The sequence below is a fragment of the Anser anser genome (assembly GCF_964211835.1).
Source record: "Anser anser genome assembly, chromosome: 4".
In the NCBI taxonomy this organism is placed as follows: domain Eukaryota; kingdom Metazoa; phylum Chordata; class Aves; order Anseriformes; family Anatidae; genus Anser; species Anser anser.
Genome location: NC_139724.1, coordinates 17,178,505 through 17,199,519, shown reverse-complemented (window position 1 = coordinate 17,199,519; position 21,015 = coordinate 17,178,505). Strand labels below are relative to the sequence as shown.

At 35.4% G+C, this 21,015-nt stretch overlaps 1 protein-coding gene across 3 annotated transcripts in view; it reads left to right on the top strand.

Moving 5' to 3' along the window:
• SGCZ (sarcoglycan zeta) overlaps nt 1-21,015 on the top strand; it is a 470,225-nt gene that overhangs the window by 418,970 nt on the left and 30,240 nt on the right. For all 3 annotated transcript variants that reach the window (XM_083833161.1, XM_083833160.1, XM_083833159.1), the window contains one exon: nt 10,703-10,826. In XM_083833161.1, the coding sequence (XP_083689287.1) occupies nt 10,703-10,826 (124 nt within the window). The remainder of the gene's footprint in view (nt 1-10,702; nt 10,827-21,015) is intronic.

Genomic DNA, 21,015 nt, shown 5'->3' with positions numbered 1-21,015 from the left:
TGATAGCTTTGCCCTGAATAACCTCCTTAATAAGGGGGTAAATTACTTTGTTGTTGTTCTCTGGGGATAACTGCTAGAACAAATTTAATAGTTTTTCTTCTCTTCTCTGTCAAGCCTCTGATACCATTGACTATCAGCTAATCCTGCAAGCTAATGCTGGGCATAATGAAGTGGAAATTGACCAAGCAGCAAGGAAGCACCCAAGCTACTAGGATCCTATTTTAGGACAAGAACTGAAAACACACAGATCTTGAACCAGGGGTCTGTTTCAGTTGCCTGATGATTTGTAAGGGTCCTCTTTTTTTTTTTTTTTTTGCCATTTTAGGGGTAGTTTACTAATAGGACAAAGTATCGGTTCTGTAAAAACCGGAAGCCGGAGAATACATCAGAAAGGAATTTTGACAATAAATTGAGAGCAGGCTGAGAGTAACAAAAGAACAGGGTCTCTGCTCATCTATTTTACCCAGAAATCAAATAATAAATCAAACTTTTTCAAAAGAAAAGATGAAGTACTGTGAAAAAGCCAAACTTTATTCCTACGTTATTTTTAAGGACGTCAGGTTCTAGCTACTTTCTCAATATTTGTTTTTAATAATTACTACGTATGTTTTCAGATTTTGTGTTTGGTGTTCAAATAGTTATTTCAGTGTTTGGGCATGTGTATTGCAGAAATATACATTTGCTTATTTGTAAACAGCAGTTGCCTAGCTGTTGAAAACATACATTTTTTTCACGTACATGTTCATACAAAAATAGAGGTGGTTGTAGTACCAATTTAAAAATTGACAGAATATAAACTTATTTATATATATATATTTATATGCTTTTATATTTAGGTATAAAACCCAAAATATATTGAAATAAAAAGCAAGAAATCAAGTAAGTAAAAGGTTCTAATTACTATGCAGACAGAATAGGCTCTTAAACCAGAAGAATAATTTGCTTTAGTGTTCAGTGAGGATGATTATATTTGACATAGGAGAGGGGAAAAGGCTCTAATGGAAACTGGAATATGAAGCAAGAAAGTATTGCTGTCATTATAGATAGCAAAATTCATTGAGTTTCATGTGATTAATATAGAATGCTGGATAATCTCTATCCCTTATTTTTGCATGAACTAGACATGAAAATAAGGTCAAGTAGCCAAAATTTATTAAGTTTTCAAATTGGAAAATAGTTACTGTGGGACTGATGGATTAGTAAGGTTAGCACTTGTAGTGAAATGGATGGAAAAAATAGGCTAAAAGAGTAATCTAGAAGGTTAGACCTTTTAGACTCACTAGTATGCAATGCTTTTTAATATTATTTTGAAGGATTCTTTAAAGAGAAGAATTAATAACAGCTTGAACATAAGTAAAAATTGGGGGGAAATATAAGGTGGGTAGGTTGTGCCAATCCAAAGAAATATTTTTCCCTTGATAAGCTATCTTTGTGCAAACATAAATTAGGTAAATCATCCTACCACATTCTAAGTAAAGAATTTAATATAGTGCCATATCTAATTAGAAATAAAAAGACAAGACAGAGAAGAGCACATTTAAAGAAATTTTAAGTGGTATATAATAGGGATGTATTGTTCAAATCCTTCCTTCAGCCTGGTGGGAGATTTCAAGGATGGTTTCTTCAGGAGTGATCTTATTTCCAAATTTAATTAACTGTCTTTTTGCTAAAAGGAGCTACATAGACAAGCACTGACAAGGAGCACTGACAGTCAGAAGATCTTGAGCACTAGGATAAGAATACAATGAAACTCAACAGTATGATTGTGAGTATTAGATGCGGTATTAGATAGAAATACCCATTCTACCTCTCACATGCAGGAGTTTCTGAAATAGCCTTTCAAAAGGAACTAAAATTCTTTATTATCAGCAACTGGATTGTGTTTGCTTTATGATTATGCCATGCCATGGTTGCAGGGACACACAGATAGGCTCTGAGCATAGCTGTCTTGGGGCTAACAGTGTTGTGAGCATAAAAATAATATGCTATGAATCCTATCTCAAAACCCATATAAAGCTTGGAGCAACAGGAAGTATTCACTCAGTGCTGAATTAACGAGCAACAAGGCAACTTTACAGTCTGGAGATCAGCATGAAGGCAGCTGAGGATTTCCATTTACAGCTCAGATCTGACAGTCGCTGTGGCCAGCAGAGACACCTGAAGTCTCAAAGCTCTCAGCTCCCAGGAGGCTCGTTGCATTTAGAGTTGCCCCAGGGCTGTTTTACCACTTGCAGGCCCAAGCTGCCATCATGTGTTCAGGAAACTCTAGTTCCATGTCGTTCCAGCCTAGGACTAGTAACGAAAGCACATGCTTTGTTCAAGTATTAGTTTTCAGAGATATGCCAAGTAGAAGTGTTGTACTAATTTTTAAATGGAAATGGAACAATGGTCATTAATGTCAAGGGGCTGATGCTAGTAAGGCCAGAACTTGTTTCTGAAATGGTCTGGACTCCGTACCAGATGCTATCTTGCCCCACCATACCTGCATACTCTTGCATACCTTGTGGCAGTTCTTCTGATTTGATAAACTACTTCTATTCCATAAACCTTGTACTATACATCATTAAGGCCAAGTACTGCTGCTGTACCAGCAATAATATTTTCATTTCCTGTCTTCCTTATGATTTTAAGTGAATAGGCTTACTATTGCAATAATAAAAAGGGCTATTTATATTTTTTCATTTGGGCAAAATTTCATTTCCTTAGTCTTTTCTTATAATATTTTTTTCACCAGAGACTTTTTCACTCTATTTGTTTTTTTTCTCCTTCCCAACAGTATCTCCATTCTTCATGCCACTCTTTAGCCACTTTCCCCAAAACCAAAATTTCTTAATTTTGTTGTCTTTCCTCTGTCCTCATCTCCCTGATAATTTATGAATCAGCTAAGTAGTTTTCTCTGTATTTGAGGTAAAGGCAAAAGTCTCAAAGATCCTAAATTCCTAAGTGATTTCTTCAAACCAGCACCTAACTAAAGGAGAGATGCTAACATGCTTTAATAAGAAAAATCAGCTGATATTATCCACTATTTCCTGCTGCCAGTTTGTGCATTTGTATACACAGGGCTCCAGACTGCCCTTAACCTCTGACATTTCTTGCTTCATGGTCAGGTCATGGTCATGGTACACAGAGCAGTAATGTGGATGTAGGTGCAGACAGTATGGTTTGAGTTCTTGTCCATATTAGAGCGAGACAAAGGATCAGAAGATCATACAGGCTGGTTATGAGAAAAGGGAGGTCCTGAGAATGAGGAACTGTGTGGTGGATAGTTACAGGGGCTACAATTTATAAGACTGTAAGTTCTGCAAACAGCTCCTATTGCCTATATCCATAATCATACAGAGGACTTCAGAGGTAGACTAAGCTGTAGAGAAGAATTAAGGATTTTTTCTTATCCTGCAGGCTTCATTCTATCTTTGGTTGTATTGGAAGACAGAATTCACTGCCAAAAAGAAAGAAAAAAGCTATTTGCCTTCATAGTGTAAAACATCTAGTCTATTTTGAATAGTTGAAACTAAAAGTAATCTCTCTGATTCTTTCTGAAATGGTACTTGCCCTAAAAAAAGTGACAAAGTAAACTCACCAAACCTTTTGTGAATTCCTATATTTTTTTCTTAGCTGGAGTGTTTTGTTCTTGGGCTGTTCAAGCACAGTCCAAAAACTAGCCACTGGAGGGTGCAATCCAAGCTTTCTGCTGTGCGTAAGCTGCAAAGGTTGAAACTGACTTGACAAAGGAATTTCAGCAGAATAATTTTTCATATGAGATGCAGTTTCATCAAGATGTGAAACAGAGCTATGTCCAGTTTACCTCAGCTAAACTATAGCCACTTCTATCGGCTTACGGCTTTGGGGGGAAATAATAATAATAATAAAAATACTATTCAATAAATAAGGTTGGTCTGGGTTGTCACTTCCAAATCATATGTCAGCCAGTGCTCATGTGTTTCCAGTTGTTCCAATAGCCGTGTTTGTTTTTTTCAGCCTCTCCCAGGCTCTTTACGTTCAGGTCTTACTCTTGGCAGCTACTTGAGAATTATCTGTGGGCATGTTGTTCTATCTCTTTCTGACAAGATTGATTTCTATTTTAAGAAAATATATTCTGAAAGACAACTCATGTAATGAGACTATTTCTGGAAAGAACATAAACTTTATGTAATAATGTTTAAACACAGGGGCAGCAGAATGGCAGGGCACACGTAGAAGGGATTTCAGCTCAGAACAAAATCAAAGATTATGGGAAGGAGAATGCCTTGGGTGGAGTAGAGATAGCTCTAAAATGTCAGGGCTATGAGGAGTCCTTTTCTCATGTATTTGCTTAAGGAACTATCGAGGCTTGTCTCATATGCAGATCTTTGTCCTACAGCCTGAAAATTTAGACTGTCAAGCAAGTTGTGGTATTTCTCTAAGAAACGAAAGCTCCCATTCTAATCCTTACATTTCAGTTAATTGTCTGGGTTTTCAAAAGTTTGAGTTTTAGTGAACTCTGGAATGCATGACTTTTTAGTGCCAAAGATTCTAGTTAGGTTTTTGTTTTGTAATGTTTTAATATCACTTCTGATTTTGATACGTTCCCTATCTTTAGCTCTTCTGGCTATGGCCTCACCCACTTTAAGAAACAAGCGTGCATTAAGTTCTCTTTAACTTTCCTCGCATCACCTGTTTATTTTGTCAAGCTCTTGCTTTAAACATTTGCTCTCTCTAACCCTCCTTACCTTTCCTTGATACTGCTTTACTTTTCCTAGTCCTTTAATAAGTCCTTTAGTAACGCTTTTGACACCGTTCCCCACAACATTCTCCTCAAGAAATTGGCTGCTCGGGGCTTGGACTGGCGTACGCTTTGCTGGGTTAGAAACTGGCTGGATAGCCGGGCCCGGAGAGTTGTGGTGAATGGAGTCAAATCTGGTTGGAGGCTGGTCACTAGTGGTGTCCCCCAGGGCTCGGTACTGGGGCCGGTCCTCTTTAATATCTTTATCGATGATCTGGATGAGGGCGTCCAGTGCACCCTCAGTAAGTTTGCAGATGACACCAAGCTAAGTGCGTGTGTCGATCTGCTCGAGGGCAGGAAGGCTCTGCAGGAGGATCTGGATAGGCTGGAGCGATGGGCTGAGGTCAACTGTATGAAGTTCAACAAGGCCAAGTGCCGGGTCCTGCACCTGGGGCGCAACAACCCCAAGCAGAGCTACAGGCTGGGAGATGAGTGGCTGGAAAGCTGCCTGGCCGAGAAGGACCTGGGAGTATTGGTTGATAGTCGGCTGAATATGAGCCAGCAGTGTGCCCAGGTGGCCAAAAAGGCCAACAGCATCCTGGCCTGTATAAGAAGCAGTGTGGCCAGCAGGTCTAGGGAAGTGATTGTGCCCCTGTACTCGGCTCTGGTGAGGCCGCACCTTGAGTACTGTGTTCAGTTTTGGGCCCCTTGCTACAGGAAGGACATGGAGGTGCTCGAGCGAGTCCAGAGAAGGGCGACCAAGCTGGTGAGGGGTCTGGAGAACAAGTCTTATGAGGAGCGGCTGAGGGAGCTGGGCTTGTTCAGCCTGGAGAAGAGGAGGCTCAGGGGCGACCTTATCGCTCTCTACAGTTACCTTAAAGGAGGCTGTAAAGAGGTGGGGGTTGGTCTGTTCTCCTACGTGCCTGGTCACAGGACGAGGGGGAATGGGCGAAAGTTGCGACAGGGGAGTTTTAGGTTGGATGTTAGGAAGTACTTCTTTACCGAAAGGGTTATTAAGCATTGGAACGGGCTGCCCAGGGAGGTGGTGGAGTCACCATCCCTGGAGGTCTTTAAAAGACGTCTAGATGTAGAGCTTAGCGATATGGTTCAGTGGAGTACTTAGTGTTAGGTCGGAGGTTGGACTCGATGATCTTGAGGTCTCTTCCAACCTAGAAATCTGTGATTCTGTGATTAATAACATCACTGAAAAAGATTTTTCAATGCCATTTTATTCATTTCTTTTCCTCCTTGGTAACTAATATTTTTGTATTCTCAGATGCGATTCTGCATTTGCCAGTGTCAGGAAATTGTTTTTCTGATTTATCTATGTCACATAAAATTGAAATACTCTGTTATTTTGGGTGTTGCTGTGATGATGCAGGATCACTGAACTGAAACCAGTGCCATGTACAGGGCAATTAGAACTTAGATTTGAGCCCAGTGTGGTGATTTCTGGGCTGAGAATTTCAGGAGCTATAATAAGGTCATGCTGACACATGCCACAGTCAGTGACATGCAAAGCAGAGACATAACATCAAATGTTTACTGAATGCTGTTTTGATTTAAATCAAGAAGGTTTCTTCTTTATAAGTGTATTGTTCATAAGTTGTTAGATATTGAAAAAAAAAACGTATGTTGGTATTTACTGGTTTGTGCTGTTACCTACTCCATAAAACATTTTTATTTAAGGCTCTTGCTGTGAAGTCACAAAATATACAGAGCCAAACTGTTCCCTTAAAGGTTCGTTTCCCAGATAAAGAGAGCTTCACATGAAGATATGAGAATTTCGCCTTCTGATAAAGGATACCTGATGATCAGTGAACAATATTAAAGACTCCTGAGACCTGTACATCTTCCATTGCATTTCCATAAAAACCTTGATTTCTTCCTGAAAATACAAACATTTGGTTAAAAACATTGGAATGCAACAAGCTTCTGAAAAAATAGCTCTTCTAGCAGTGAATCACATGCACTTTGTGGAGGAAGTAAATGTATCAAAAATATTTTTAATCATGTATAAACATGGTAAGGGCATATATATATAATCTTGTAAATAGTATGAGATTGAAATGAATGAATAAAAATCTTATTTTAATAGCATTTCCATTGTGATGTCAAATGCCGCTAATCAAGGATTCTCTGACTGAATAGTTTCAAAATCTAATAAAAAAGGGCTTCTAAGTTTTTTGTCATCATGATCATAAAAGTCCCTGGTTATCCTTTGCATACATTCTTGGAGTATGCAGCACACTTTCCAGAAAATGGACTGACTGAAAATTCTAGTTTTATCCAACACCCTCAATGTTCAGTGGACAGGGTCTCTTGGTCTTACTAAAGGACTCTTTTTGGCTTCAAAGTTTTCTTGAGCATTAGGACAGCCAGACATTCTTTTCATAATAATAATAATAAATTTTAAAAAAAAGTATTTAAAATTGTTTGAGGCCTCTGGAGAACTACATTTTCAAAATTATTTTGTAAAAAAATCTTAATTCTAATTTGGAACAAAAAAAATTCATGGAGAAAAGGATTCTGTGCTGTTTTGGGGTCTGGAGTGTTCTTTTACAAATAAGAAGCAGGAAGAGGGATAGGTAGAGGTTTGAATCAACATTATTGATGTTCTCTCTCTGCAGCACGTCCCACAATCCACCACAGCTCTTTACCTACAGTCCAAAAGACTAGAAGACTAGTCTCACAGTTATTTTGATTGAGAGAAATCTACAAAAGAGTTATCAAGTCAGTGTGTGGGTTTTCCACGTTTTTATATGTGAAAAAAAAAACTTTTTTTTTTCCTTTTAAATGTTAGGATTCCTATGCTGACTGAAAAACAAACCAATAAACAAAAAAAAAAAATCAAAACACCAAGGTATGTTGGCAAGTTCGTCATATGTAAAAGTTAAATATTTCAAAGTATTGATATATTTCTTGACCCTTAAATGTCAAGATGTAAGTATAGAGGAAATGGGCACCTGCTTTATATGTTCATTCTCTAGTTGGCAGCATAGTTTTTAATCCTCCTTTTTGATTATAAATTCCAGATTGCTAGAGGTTCATATTAGTCATTTAGTCATTAGTCAATAAATAGCATGGACTGGATAGACATGAAACAAATAAATTATTTACATTTGCACAGGGGAATCTTCTATTGCTTTCTATTTTAGGAAATACCTTTTGCTAGCCAACAGAGAAAAATTAACATAGATTAATTATATCCCCTGTGACTTTGAGGGATGTGCAAGATGTAAATCTAAAATATTTCTTAAAACCCAAAGTGACTTTTTTTTAAAAATTATTTTTCTCTAATACAATCTAGGTCATCTTGTAAACAGAAATTAACAAATGAAAAATAAATGTTTCTGCATTTCTGATTAGAAATATTTTAGTACCTTCAAAGCAATATATTCAAAATATTTGAAAAGTTTCCTTTTTTAGCAATAATACTTTAATGAATTCAACTCAAATTCATACAGCTTTGATCCTCTGAAATTCATCTTTCTTCACAAATTAACCATTGATAATTAAAAAGAAAAAAGCCCTTCTCCACTCTGGATAGATCTGTATCCATCACATTGAATTGACAGAGAATTGACGATTATATTATTTTAAACCTTGTATTAAAATTCTTTTAATCTTTCCCAGTGTTGTAGTTTCTGTTTAATAATAACACTAGTTACTTTCTCCATCATAGCTATTTGTGTTTTCGGGAAGAAATATTGTATGAATAGGATTCACTTGCAGAAGTAAATGCCACTGTGACAGGCCATCAGTAAATCTGAAAGGAAAGCAAATTCTTGGTATGCTATTCTAAGGCACTTTTTCTTGGAGGGATGAATATCAGATGAATGCAGAGTGTTAAAATAAGTTTTTAGTAGAGATTAAAGCTTTCAGAAATATGACAAAAATATTATAAAGAAGCCACATATCAAATATAATTTATCTCAAAACATTGAGGAAATAATTTCTCAGCATATAGGCTTTTGCATTTCCAGTAGCACACTGTACATTGCACAACTAAGTAACTTTTCAGATGTAGATCATCTGAAGAATAATGACAAGAAAAAAACATTAGTAACTGTAAAACAGATGCAGGTGCTCATTTTTACTAATAGATGAGTAGTGTTTTTAAAATTACTTTTCTGATCATCAGCCATTCACTGACATTTCTACCACTTTATTTTGCTAAAAAATCCTGCCTGAAAAAGAAACATCTTCTCTGGAGTATCTATAAGTCTGATATAAACAACAACTTCTCAATTTCAGAAATTAATTTTCCAAATGTCTTCATTTTAAACAAATTGGAAGTCATTTAAGTTAATGTAGTTCATGAAAAACAACGATGAAACTAGAGGAAACAACTCGACTATACACTGTTGTGTTTTGAAAAGAAAAAAAAAGTTTATTATTCAAACAAAATTATAGCTTCTTGAATGACATTCCAAAATGGATTTTTATTATCCTCCTGCTGGAAAATTTCCATCAGGTCTAAGAATGATTTTGATGTTATGAAAACAGAAACATTTATGGCATAAATTCAATGTAATAAATGTAGCTAAAGAGCAGTTTTATCCTCATTATTACAGAATGGGAGCCAAAACTGGGAAATATTAAGAATTTGGGAAATTAGTTCATAAATCACAAAAATACGTTGCTGAAAATTATGGAATAGAAGTATCTAATCATTTATTATTTATGCAATTCAATTTCCTTTGAAATTAAAGGTAGAGCTTCATGAAGCCAACACAGTACTTTCAAAAACCTAATTTCTAAACATTCTGTAAGGAAAGGCACAGTATCTAAATGCCTGTTTTGTTATTGTTGTTTTGTTTTGTTTTGTTTGTTTTTGTTTTGTTTTTGTTTATTTGTTTGTTTTTTTTTCATTAGAGTGCTAAATTACTCTAGGTTTACTGAAGTAGGATCTGTGCAGTTCAAAATTGTATGCTGACCGGATTGCATTGACTAAATTCTCATGGAACAAACTTACCAGCTTTCTCCATTGTGCTCACCCTTTCAGCAAAGTTCAAACTCACATTTTAGACACACCGCAACAAAACAATGCTTGTTGCATAATATGCAATTTGTACATAATTAAGTGTTCTTGATTTATGGCCATGGTAAAAAATCAGAGCTGATAACAGGAAATCAGATGTGCAGTTCTGTTTCTCTGTATTGGAGTTATTTGTTATTTTGTTAAGGGGCAGCATTCTGTAATACTTTCCACAGAACCCAAATGAAAACTAAGCTCTCTCTTTGAATGTTATTTTGTTGTTGTTGTTGTTTGTTTGCTTCCAGCATATGCATTTGTTTTCTAAAAGATTTAGCAAATTCCTAATTAATTAACTTATTAATTAATTAATTCTGCTGTCTTATAGCCATCAGAAGTTCACATTAGACCCCCACCTGAAAAACACTGACGTTCATGGTTAAATAATTTATTATATTTCGATTCTTCACTGGCATAAAGAAGCACAAAAAACTTCTATTAACTTCTCCCCACACAGTGTCAAAAAAAAAAAAAAAAAAGGAAAGAAAAGAAAAGAAAAGAAAAAGGCTTAACATGTACAAAATACAGATTTTTCTACTGCTCCTATGTATGTGTATCCTATGTATGCTTTTATTTTTTTATATAGGTACCCACAATTAATGTTCTGCTCTTATGTGAACTTTGCTTTTAATAGTCTCATTTAGTGCTACCAAATAATTTTTCCTTTTTTTATCCCATTGAGTGTGAGTGACATGTAGCAAACAGAAATATTTCACAGACACCATCTTGGTGACTTACTTTTCATGCAAATGGGGCATTTTGGTTTCAAAATATATATATACATTAGAGAGAACAGCTATAGAGAACAGTGAGAGAATTACATGTAAAATAACTGACTTCTCTACCTTTCAAAATACATTTCTATCTACAAGCATTGTGAAACTCTAGTTTTTAGGACCAGTTGTTTTTTTCAGTGGCTTGATTCAGTGCATTTTTTCTCAATGGTTGTTTTTGTCTTTCAGACTTGAATCTCCCACTAGATCCTTGGTGATGGAAGCACCCAGGGGAGTGCAAGTCAATGCAGCTGCAGGAGACTTAAAGGCCACATGTAGGAAAGAACTGCACTTACAGTCTACAGAAGGGGAGGTAAGCTCAGCTGGTTGAAAAATGTTCTACGTCGTCTCTGCCAAGCATAATACAAATAATGGAAGGGTAGTTTATTCAGCAGCACAGTAAACATCACAAAAAATGTTCTGCATTTGCCTACATTAAAATCATTTTGGTTTGGCATGTTCAGTTATTATTACTTATTTGCTTTTTGCAAATATTTGATTCATTAAATTTCATTCACATTGAAAAAAGTTAAATAGATGTAGATAAAAATATTTTTTACTATATCAGTCAAGAAAAAGGCTACCCAGTCCTCCAGCTTCTCCCTGGGACAGAGATCTCTAAGTGTTGGTGGTAAAATGTTATTTTGGATGAATCTGACAAAGTAAGAGAGAGAGAAGTTTGGATTAATTTGTTCTAATACCTTATTAAACTATGATACAGTGTTTCAACAAATCTGCTCTACATGCTGCTTATTTATTCTTTAACTGTTAATATATCTGAAAGAGAAAGAGTACTTCAATGGACTGTTCACTGTATGGTTCCATCAGTATCAGGATCAACTTGACAAAAGATTTTGTTATAGATTCCTCATGTGTAAACCTATATGAAATCATGAAAACACTGTTGAATTGTGTCACTGTTTTGTTTGCCAATCCATGAATGGCAGAAATGCAGGAAACATGACTCATATGAGTCCTTTCATCTTCATTCTTTAAAATGATATAAGGACCAAGAAGAAAAAAAAAAAAAAAAAAAAAAAAAAAAAAAAACACCTTGTACAAGTCTATCAAAGGTTCCCAGTTTCTTATTAGACGCTTTGGAGAAATATATAAATTTTTATTGTTCTCAGTGAAACTTGCCAGGTTACTGCACTTTTGGAAAATTGGATGTTTAATGTAAATATCTAACTGTGAATGGAGTTCTTTAGAAATTTTTTGCTTTTTGTTTTCGTATTTTGTATTTTCTACCAAATGTTCCCAGATGCAGCTACCCAAATAAGCCTCAACAAACAAAAAGAGCATTCACATCTGTGACGGATAATCCCCTGCAATGCACACTCTTTGCATTGCAGTGTAAACAGGAACATTTTTGCCAATATGCTGCATCAAAGACCTACTTTGATAACAGTTTTCTATTGATGCAAGTACCTGTCCTGCATAATTAAAGCACAATATTTTCCTAATTGACAGTCTCAAATGCTATATTAAAATACCATATGCTGCATCTTATTTCTGAGTTGCTATAAGAGCTCTTCGCACAATCCCTTATCTTTACTTACCACCTCTTTAAATAGGAAGTCTCTGTTACTGTTTCCTAAAGTAGCCAAGCTATCATTAAGGAGAATCAAACTCTCTCTCATTGGTAAATTGAGGAAGAAAATTTGTTTAAATAAAGGGAGGGTCCTCCTTCACCCTTGTGTTTTCTGTGCACAGTTTTATTGCAGGGGTTCCAGCTTCCCATTCCCCTCCATAAATCCATACCTGGCCCAATCTAGTATGTTTCCTACATTAATTACAAATTTTGTTCACATAGAATTTTTCTAGAATCGATTTCTTTGTTCTTTCTCTTCATGATTCTATGATATTTCCCTTTAGAAAAGTAATACTCAAATGAAAACGAAAATAACCAGAAAGACTTTTACTTTCAATTTCCCATGATCTCTGAAGCAATGGTTGTATCTTTAATGTCTTGGTTTAGCACCATGGATCTCTATGTTGCTTTGTACAAACGTTTAATCTGGAGATTCATCAGGTATTTTTGCCTGTATCAAAGCTCTGAGTGTATTGCATGACTGCTGATTTTTCTTAAGTATTTACTACAACTCACTGAAAATGTATTTGGAAATAGTGTCCTTTGACCTCAGTTAGTCTTTAACGATAGAAATCCAAGAAAAGTTAAAATGACCATGTTCTGACTGTATTTGTATTATCAAGAACTGGAATTCAGTTAAGTATTAAATTCTTTATGGAAAAAATAATGATAGTATAAAGCAGGCTTTGCTGAACTTCATATTAAAAATATTTTTTATATTTCTGGACATGGTAAGACTGTACGTCTATGTGATTTCCAACATACATGTTAGATTGATAGATTTGAGAAAAGAAGCTACCAACGTTTCCACACCCTTTTCCAAGTAGTTTTTGTCTGAAAACACGTATCTGAGAAAGTTCAAGGTGTCTGACTATCTCTTCAGTACTGACAGTTCCAGCAACATCTTTAAAAGAACAGTCCCCTAAAGAGAGAAATTCCATCCTGAGATCTTACCAATGCCTTCATAGTCTACTGTTTTGTCTCTTAACCTGGAGAGGGTCAGAGGAAATTGCAGAAACACTGTGGAAGGCATGTGATAAGCTTCCACAACATCACTGATTGTGCAAGGTTACCATAACCACTTTAGGGTATTACAGCCTGGTGTGAGGAACCTTGTGTAAAAATCTGATGGACAAATGTCTATAACAACGTACTGATTGGAGTCAGTGCTTGAAGCCCAACAGATAACATCACAGATTGGTAGGCAATGTGGAAAAAAATGTAAGGACTTTACCATATCCAATTATTAAGAAAACATTCTAAAACAAAACAAGGTATCTGTGTCAAAAAATAACCTTCATTTTAGCCTGAAAATGTATGCATTATCAGTTAGGTTTCTTTCATGAAGGAATGAATGTTGTCTTTGTGAACTGGATCTGGATAAATGAACCATATGTGTGCTAAGATACTTTTTCTACTAGAAAAAATACATTTTTGTATTATTTCCATACTAGTCAAATACTTTAACTTTTCCAAGCTTATTCCATAAGGCATCAGATACATGAACTGATATTTTCTTTCTATAGCATAATTATTACCCTATCATGCCAGGAAATATTTATGTCGAATCTGGAATCAATCAGTTTTAGCCATGTAGAAGAACATTATGAATTTACTTTGGATTAGTCTATGAAACATATATTTTCCTTTTACTTAAGAATAATTTCAGAATATTTTTTTGAAGAACATAAATGTTTACAAAATAATTTTCCTGTAGTCTTATTTCTCATGCAGTATAATCTTTGGCCTCCCACATCACAAACTGAAAGCCTGTGAAAGCATTCTCAGTTCTGCTGCTTGATACATTTTCTTTTTATTTACTGCAGTATTATAATAATCCTTTTAGTCATATTATGCATTATAATGCATGATCTCAGACTGAATACTGGGGGCTGTAATTTCTATTCAGATTCTGCTGCCCTTTATAAAGCTCTTGAGCTGCACCCTTGCGAGTCAAGGCATCAGCAGAATCCTTTGATTCAATTATAGCTTGGCATTTAATTGTGAACTATGTATTATTCTATAAATAAACGATAACCAATGGTTTAAAGCAGCAATCATTTACAAGCAAAATGCAATGTAAAGCTCCAGGCTCTAGCTGAATCTATTGGTTCACATAAGAAGAAAAAGAACATTTATTGTCTGGAAATTCAGTATAATGACTGCTAGTTGGCTACTGCTTCTTTCACATATAAACACATTGCAAAAGTACAGATCAATTTTAAATTCTGTAGATACTAGATTTTGCTCAACATAAAAATCTGCAGAGCTGTACCTGAAATACATTATGATGTAATGACAACATGCTTAAATGATCATATGATACTGTTCGCTGATTGGTCCAGCTACTAATTTTAAGGGTTTTTAAATACATCACCCTTTGAAGGCAAAGGCTGTTAACTAGCCTCAGCTCTTCTGAGGGTTGTGCAGCTGCTATGTAGTTTTGCAAACAGTTTCCAGGTAAACTAAGCTCTGAATTTTCATCGCATCCCATTGATTAGCAAAGACCAAGTAAATAAAAGGAGAAAGATGTACTGAGGTTTCTCATTTTTTTATAAACATATTCGTATTAGTAACCCCGTCTGTGACTTTCCTCCTATTTACTTCTTTATCCTCTTTTATTTCTCTGTCAGATTGCATTCATTCATTGCATGGTTTGTGGACGATATTTGGTTGCTTCTAGCATAACGAGAGTGATCCCTTGGCAAGGCTTATAGCTGTCATGTTAAAGTGAGCAATACTCTTTAACAGAAAAAGTTTACACAAAATCAGTGTACTGGACAAGAGAGAAACCAAGTTTATATTAACCATTTGAGTGCCACTCTAGCATGCACCCAAGATTCTTTTGTAGGGGCAACAAACACGTTAGTACTAGCTTTCACTATATAATCCCATCCTGTTCTTTTAAGTCCAAAAGATATATTTAATACAGAGATTAATATTTAACAAAAGTTAAATCTTCACTTTTAAATCCAGCCAACAGTACTGTTTTAAAGCTTTGGTTTGGGTGTTTTTCAGTTCTAAAACAGAAAATATATATATATATATTTAATTAAATAAATAAACTGAAATGGAATTACCTTTCTGCAAGCCATTTGCAATGAATATGGAGGAATGACCAATCAACGGCAACAACATTTCCCAAATTGGTTCAGTTCAGCTCAGTTATATTTGCAAAAACAAATTTAAGTGCTTTATATGGATGAAGTGAGTACAGTAAGAAATAAGCAATGGTATGCAGTAGAGCTTGAAGATCCAGTTAATTCATAAAAATGTCTAGCAATTGTGCTGCATTTTGTTTTCAAAGTCCTTTTTTTGTTAGTATTAACCAGTTAACTTGTGACAGCTGTCTGCAAGGAAGATGATTAGTGAAAATGAAAAGAAAATTCTCTGATTTTTTTAATAATTAATTTCTATGGAAAGAAGGGTTTCAAGACTTCTATAAAGCTATTTTGACAGGTATTTAAAAATATTAAAATGGCATGTTATTTTTAAACAATATTTAAAAGCTTTTTATGTTTAAGTAAATTTGCAGTAAAAAACTTCATGTTGAAATCTATAATCAAAATGTTCTGAAACTACAAAACCAAATGTGTTTTAATTAACATCACCCATTTTGAACTGCTTGTCCACAAGCAAATTTAGAAGACCAACACCACAAGCAATTTTATTAGAAAGTGAAAAAGTAACAATGAATAATTTATTTTATAAATGAAACATTTTCCCATGAATATCACATTTTAATCTAGTTCTGATTTGCATGGTAATTAATTAATAAGATTTTGTACTCATTAAACTGAGCACAAATATTCCAAATACATGTCTTTCTCTTTCTGCTTTGTCACAAAGAAGTCACATCTGTCCCACATAAATCATATAGAAGTCACATTTAATGAAATTGCAAAGACTTCTAACATCCTTTAGATTTTGATTCTGGGAATTGTTGCGTATGAGACAATCATTGACATACCATAAGTGCTGGAGCTTGTAAACTTCTACTGGTCACCATTCACAACAACCCCATTTAATCACCCTTGAAATTGAAAGAATAAATATACTGGAAAGTTTCTGCTTCTGTAGTCACCAATATAAATTGCAGTGGAGTTATAACTCAAATGATGCAATATATGCAAAACATAAATTCTTCCATTCTCAGAGCAGCTATTATACAATAGTACATTTAACATATATATACATTAGTTTTCAAATCACTTGCGGTTGGCAGTGATTCCAGGAATACTATCAAGTAGGGAACTGGAGCAGCGTTAACAAAAGATGGCTCTGTCGAGGTGTGTCATGTATAATCTTGAGACAGAGAACATTCACTACACCAGACCACACTTTGGCCTAAAGCTCTACTTGGTCTTCTGGTCAACTGATCATACTTCTGTAGAGAATGCATTTTCAATAAATGGATTGTACTAGATCTTTTGGCCTTCTCTGAATATTTAGTACATCCAGTTTCATCACATAGTAGTCATAGTAGTCATCACATTCATTTCAGTGTTTACCTGTTCCATAATAGAATTAATTGTTAAGACAGTTCATTGTTAATATATGGTTCCAGATATTGTGCCAGCATATGTTTAGACTTAACAGTATATATGCTATCAAGTTAATATTTTAATTTTCCATTAAAAATAATACTTGTTTCTTTTTCTCAAAGTTCTCTTTCAGATTTAATGGAAGGTACTTTAGGTGAATTATTTTTAAACAAATGTCAAAAGCACAGGTAACTACTAGAACAAATGGCCAATACGAACTAAAGTACTGCAGTTTATCCTGCACTTCATCTTCAGCTTGAATTTGAAAACATATCAGCAAATGAAAAATAAGTAGTTAGGAGTCTAGTGACCCAATCTATATAATCATATTTCTATGTATGCTTCCAATAGCATATGCAGAAGAGCAAAAAGACTAGACAAAAATCTTGCGTTGTTGTAATTCAAATTAATTCTGAAGAGCCTAATAGAATCCAAATGGTTTATGTAGTGAGATCTTATTGCACTGTCTCTTCATACTGGATGATGAACACCAACCTGTCAGCTTTCCTTCTTTCACATTTCCCCCTGTTTTCTGCCATTTCTTACCCACACTAGCTCTCAGTATGCCTTGCAGCTCTCTAACATTATCTGTCTAGTCTGACCATACTTAAATACAGAATTTTTTTCAGTATTTATAAATCCTAGCTCTTTAATTTGGGTGTACTTAAGCTATCATCTCCTCTATTGTGAGGATGGGACCTCCTGTATTGTGAGGTGAGGACCAGGGAGGTGATTGTTCCCCCGTCCTCTGCTCTGGTGAGGCCGCACCTCAAGGACAGTGTTCAGTTTTGGGCCCCTCAAGACAAGAAGGACATTGAGGCCCTGGAGCGTGTCCAGAGAAGGGCTACGAAGCTGGTGAAGGGCCTGGAACACAACTGCTATGAGGAGCAGCTGAGGGAACTGGGGTTGTTTAGTCTGGAGAAGAGGAGGCTCAGGGGAGGCCTTATTGCTCTCTACAACTACCTGAAAGGAAGTTGTGGGGAGCTGGGGGTTGGCCTCTTCTCACAGGTAACTAGCAATAGGACTAGAGAGAATGGCCTCAAGTTGCACCAGGGGAGGTTTAGGTTGGAAATTAGAGGACATTTCTTCTCAGAAAGAGTAGTCACGCATTGGAATGGGTTGCCCAGGGAGGTGGTGGAGTCACTGTCCCCTGGGATGTTTAAGAAAGGGTTGGATGTGGTATTTAGAGACATGTCTTTGTGGGTAATATTGGTGGCAGGGGGACAGTTGGACCAGATGATCTTAAAGGTCTTTTCCAACCTTTATGATTCGATGATATAGTCAAGGACCCAGTGGAGAACTTTTATAAGATGTGGCTTGTATGAATATTGGATTCTTTACCTCATGCCTATATCATGCCTGCTGAAAGGTCTCTCCTTCAATTATTTTATTTTTATTTTTTTGGTAGATATTTATATTTTCTGACTTGTCTTCCTGTCCTTCTCCTTGTCATTGTTCAGATAGGTTAACAGCACAGCCTGATGAGCAGATGACTTCCAAATCTCAGTTAATAAATATCACAGTCACCTTTGAAGTTCTAAACACTTGCACAAGGCACAGGCTAGGGCTAAGTAGATTTGCCAGGTTAGTTAGTTAGTCTTTGACATTTCTTTGAAGATACATATGCTTACAGTCTTTTACATGTTCATATCTGCCAGTCAATAGCACTATCATTGCAGAGGCTTCTGCTAATCTGTAGAAATTACTGATTGCAAGCATTCTAAGTAGAGAAACCAAACAGTTGTACATCCGTTGCCATTTCATATAATACATCTTGATACCTTGCTACAACTGTCAACTCTTTTTCCAAAATACAGAACAGGAAATACTAAAATAATCTAATGAATATTTCATTCTAACTTCCTTAGAAATAGAAATAAATAGGTTCATTCTTCTGCTTCTTTCTCAACATCTTTGTTTCTCTCATACATTACTGCTACAGGCCTGATGAAAATCAAAGCCTGTGTGTAAAATGTGCAAGATGAAATTCCTCAAGATCCATATTAGATAGCATAAAATACATGTAAAAAGAGTACAGTTTTTCCATTCCTTTCACACACACTATAGCCTTATTCCGTTCACTATTTTAGTTAATCAGAAATCAGGTCTATTTAAAACAAGTATAATAACTAACATCTTTTTCTCATTCTTAAGATACACAAAATAAAGCAGGGATTTAGGATTTCTAAAACTAAAGTATACAGGGGGAATGATCCTGCTAAATGCTCAGCTTTCTAATATGAAACAGCATTTCTCAGAATAGCTGCTGCCTTTTCCATTTTGTACTTTCTCAATCAGTCTCCCACAATGTTTCAAGAATGGATAAAAGTTTTGGTTTTATCCTTTCATATTTATCTGCTGAGGTGTGAGAGTCTCAGGAAGAGCATGACGGGTTGGCATAGCCTTGATGTATATGAAGTATTATATAGCTTATCTCGTACCTTTCACAACACAAAAGATTAGAGAAACACCATGTATATAGGCACTTCCCTTAGCTACTAGCAACAGTGTTCCCTGGGAACGTAACACTCATCATTTTTTTGTCTTGCCACTTCCCTTCTCTTCAAACACCTCATAACAGCGGGCAGAAAAGGGTATGTAGCATAAGTTTTTTTGATGTTGGAAGATATTTCATCCATGAATTTCAGTTTTTAGCAAAAGATAGAAGGGGAGAGGCTATATCCTCAAACATGGACATCTGAAATTCCTTATATAGTGGGCTTCTATGCTGAAATATTTGGATCCCTGCTTAACTAATAGATAGCAATGTCGCATCTGCAAATTTAGTCTTTTATGTAAATTTAGTCTTTTATTTTAGTCTTTTATCTGTAAATTTAGTCCTTTAACATTGACCTTTTAACCTTGACTGCATATGTACACAGTAGGTTTTAATGCTGCCTTTTAGCCACCTTTATTAACCCTCTTCATCTTGGGCTTTCCCAGCGATTTGCTATAGGAGTCTGTTTAAATTGCACAGCCTTCCCAGGTTTCTGCAAAGGCACGGGGCTTGTCAGACTCACTGCAGCAGATACACCCTCACAAGAAGTCACATCAGTTTCTCTCAGATACTGTACCCCAGATGTTGTGGGATGCTTGCTGGGACAAGATCTTTGAGATACCACTCAAGATTATGGCAGCAGAAAAATCTGAATTTCATCTGTATCACAGTGTGTAATTTGAAAGCACCAATAGAAATGCATGCACAGCTATGCTTGAAAATATAATTTAAATTAAGGAGCAAAATAACTGAGCATTGTATTGTAATGCACAATGGAGCAAGGTCCACTGGATTAAAGCCTTAGAGCAGTACAGTACAGAACATCTGTAATTAGGGGTTGCAGAATTGTAGCTGTCCTGATGTAAGAAAACATATAAGATTAATGAGTTCATAGAATAAAAGATAATAAAGTTCAAAGTGACTGAAAGATTTTGATCTTCTAGCCTGTTCTCTGGCATAACGTCCTCTCCCTTTTCTTTTTTTTTTTTGTGAATAAATTCATTTGAATCAAGACACGTCTTTTAGAAATCATTTAATTTAGATTTATATATTCCTCAAGCACCATGTTATCACATATATAATGTTCTAATATCTTGGTTTTTTTCTTTTTTCACTTCACAAAAAAAAATTAATAATAATAATCTTTTGCTTGCCTTCCGTGATATTCTAAGTATATTAGAGCTTACTGCAAATCAATGTTAAAAGTCCAAAAGGCTACTCAAGATCAAAAGCTGCTGATAAAAAGTATATGCCATTACTGGCTCCTGTTTAATATCTGTTTGAGTTACTGTTGAATTTGAAAGTATTTTATCGTGTTCTGACATCAGTGTTTGGTCTTTCTCCAAGTACAGAACTATGCTCTGAACACTATTCAGTATAAAAGATATGCTTATACTTACACTGAGCTTACACCGAAGAGTGTTACTGGGTTTTTATTCAATACTCTTGATAACTCCGCTATTGCTATGATAATAGTGGACTTGTTAACATTTCTTTTATTCCTGGTATGAGAATTGAAAGAGTACTTTTTATTTTCTGTAACTCCACTTGACTGATAATTATGTCTTTTGTTTCTTTGTCACATTTTACCAATTCCTAGCTTCTCGTTTGCTTTCAAATTCTTTGTTTTGCCCATCTGTTATTTTCTTATTACGCTTGCTATAGTTACTTTCACATTTGCTCCTAGCAGAGCTGAATGTTCTTCATAGCAATCTTCTTCTGGGTTATAATTCCAGTAGGACAATATTAAATTGTTCCCAACGCTGTCCACAGTTCTTCCATCTAAATTATTTCTGCTGGGCTTTTTGGCTCCTAATTATTTCAGGTTTATGAAATTGGACTTTAAAAACAACAGTGAGTGTATGCATTC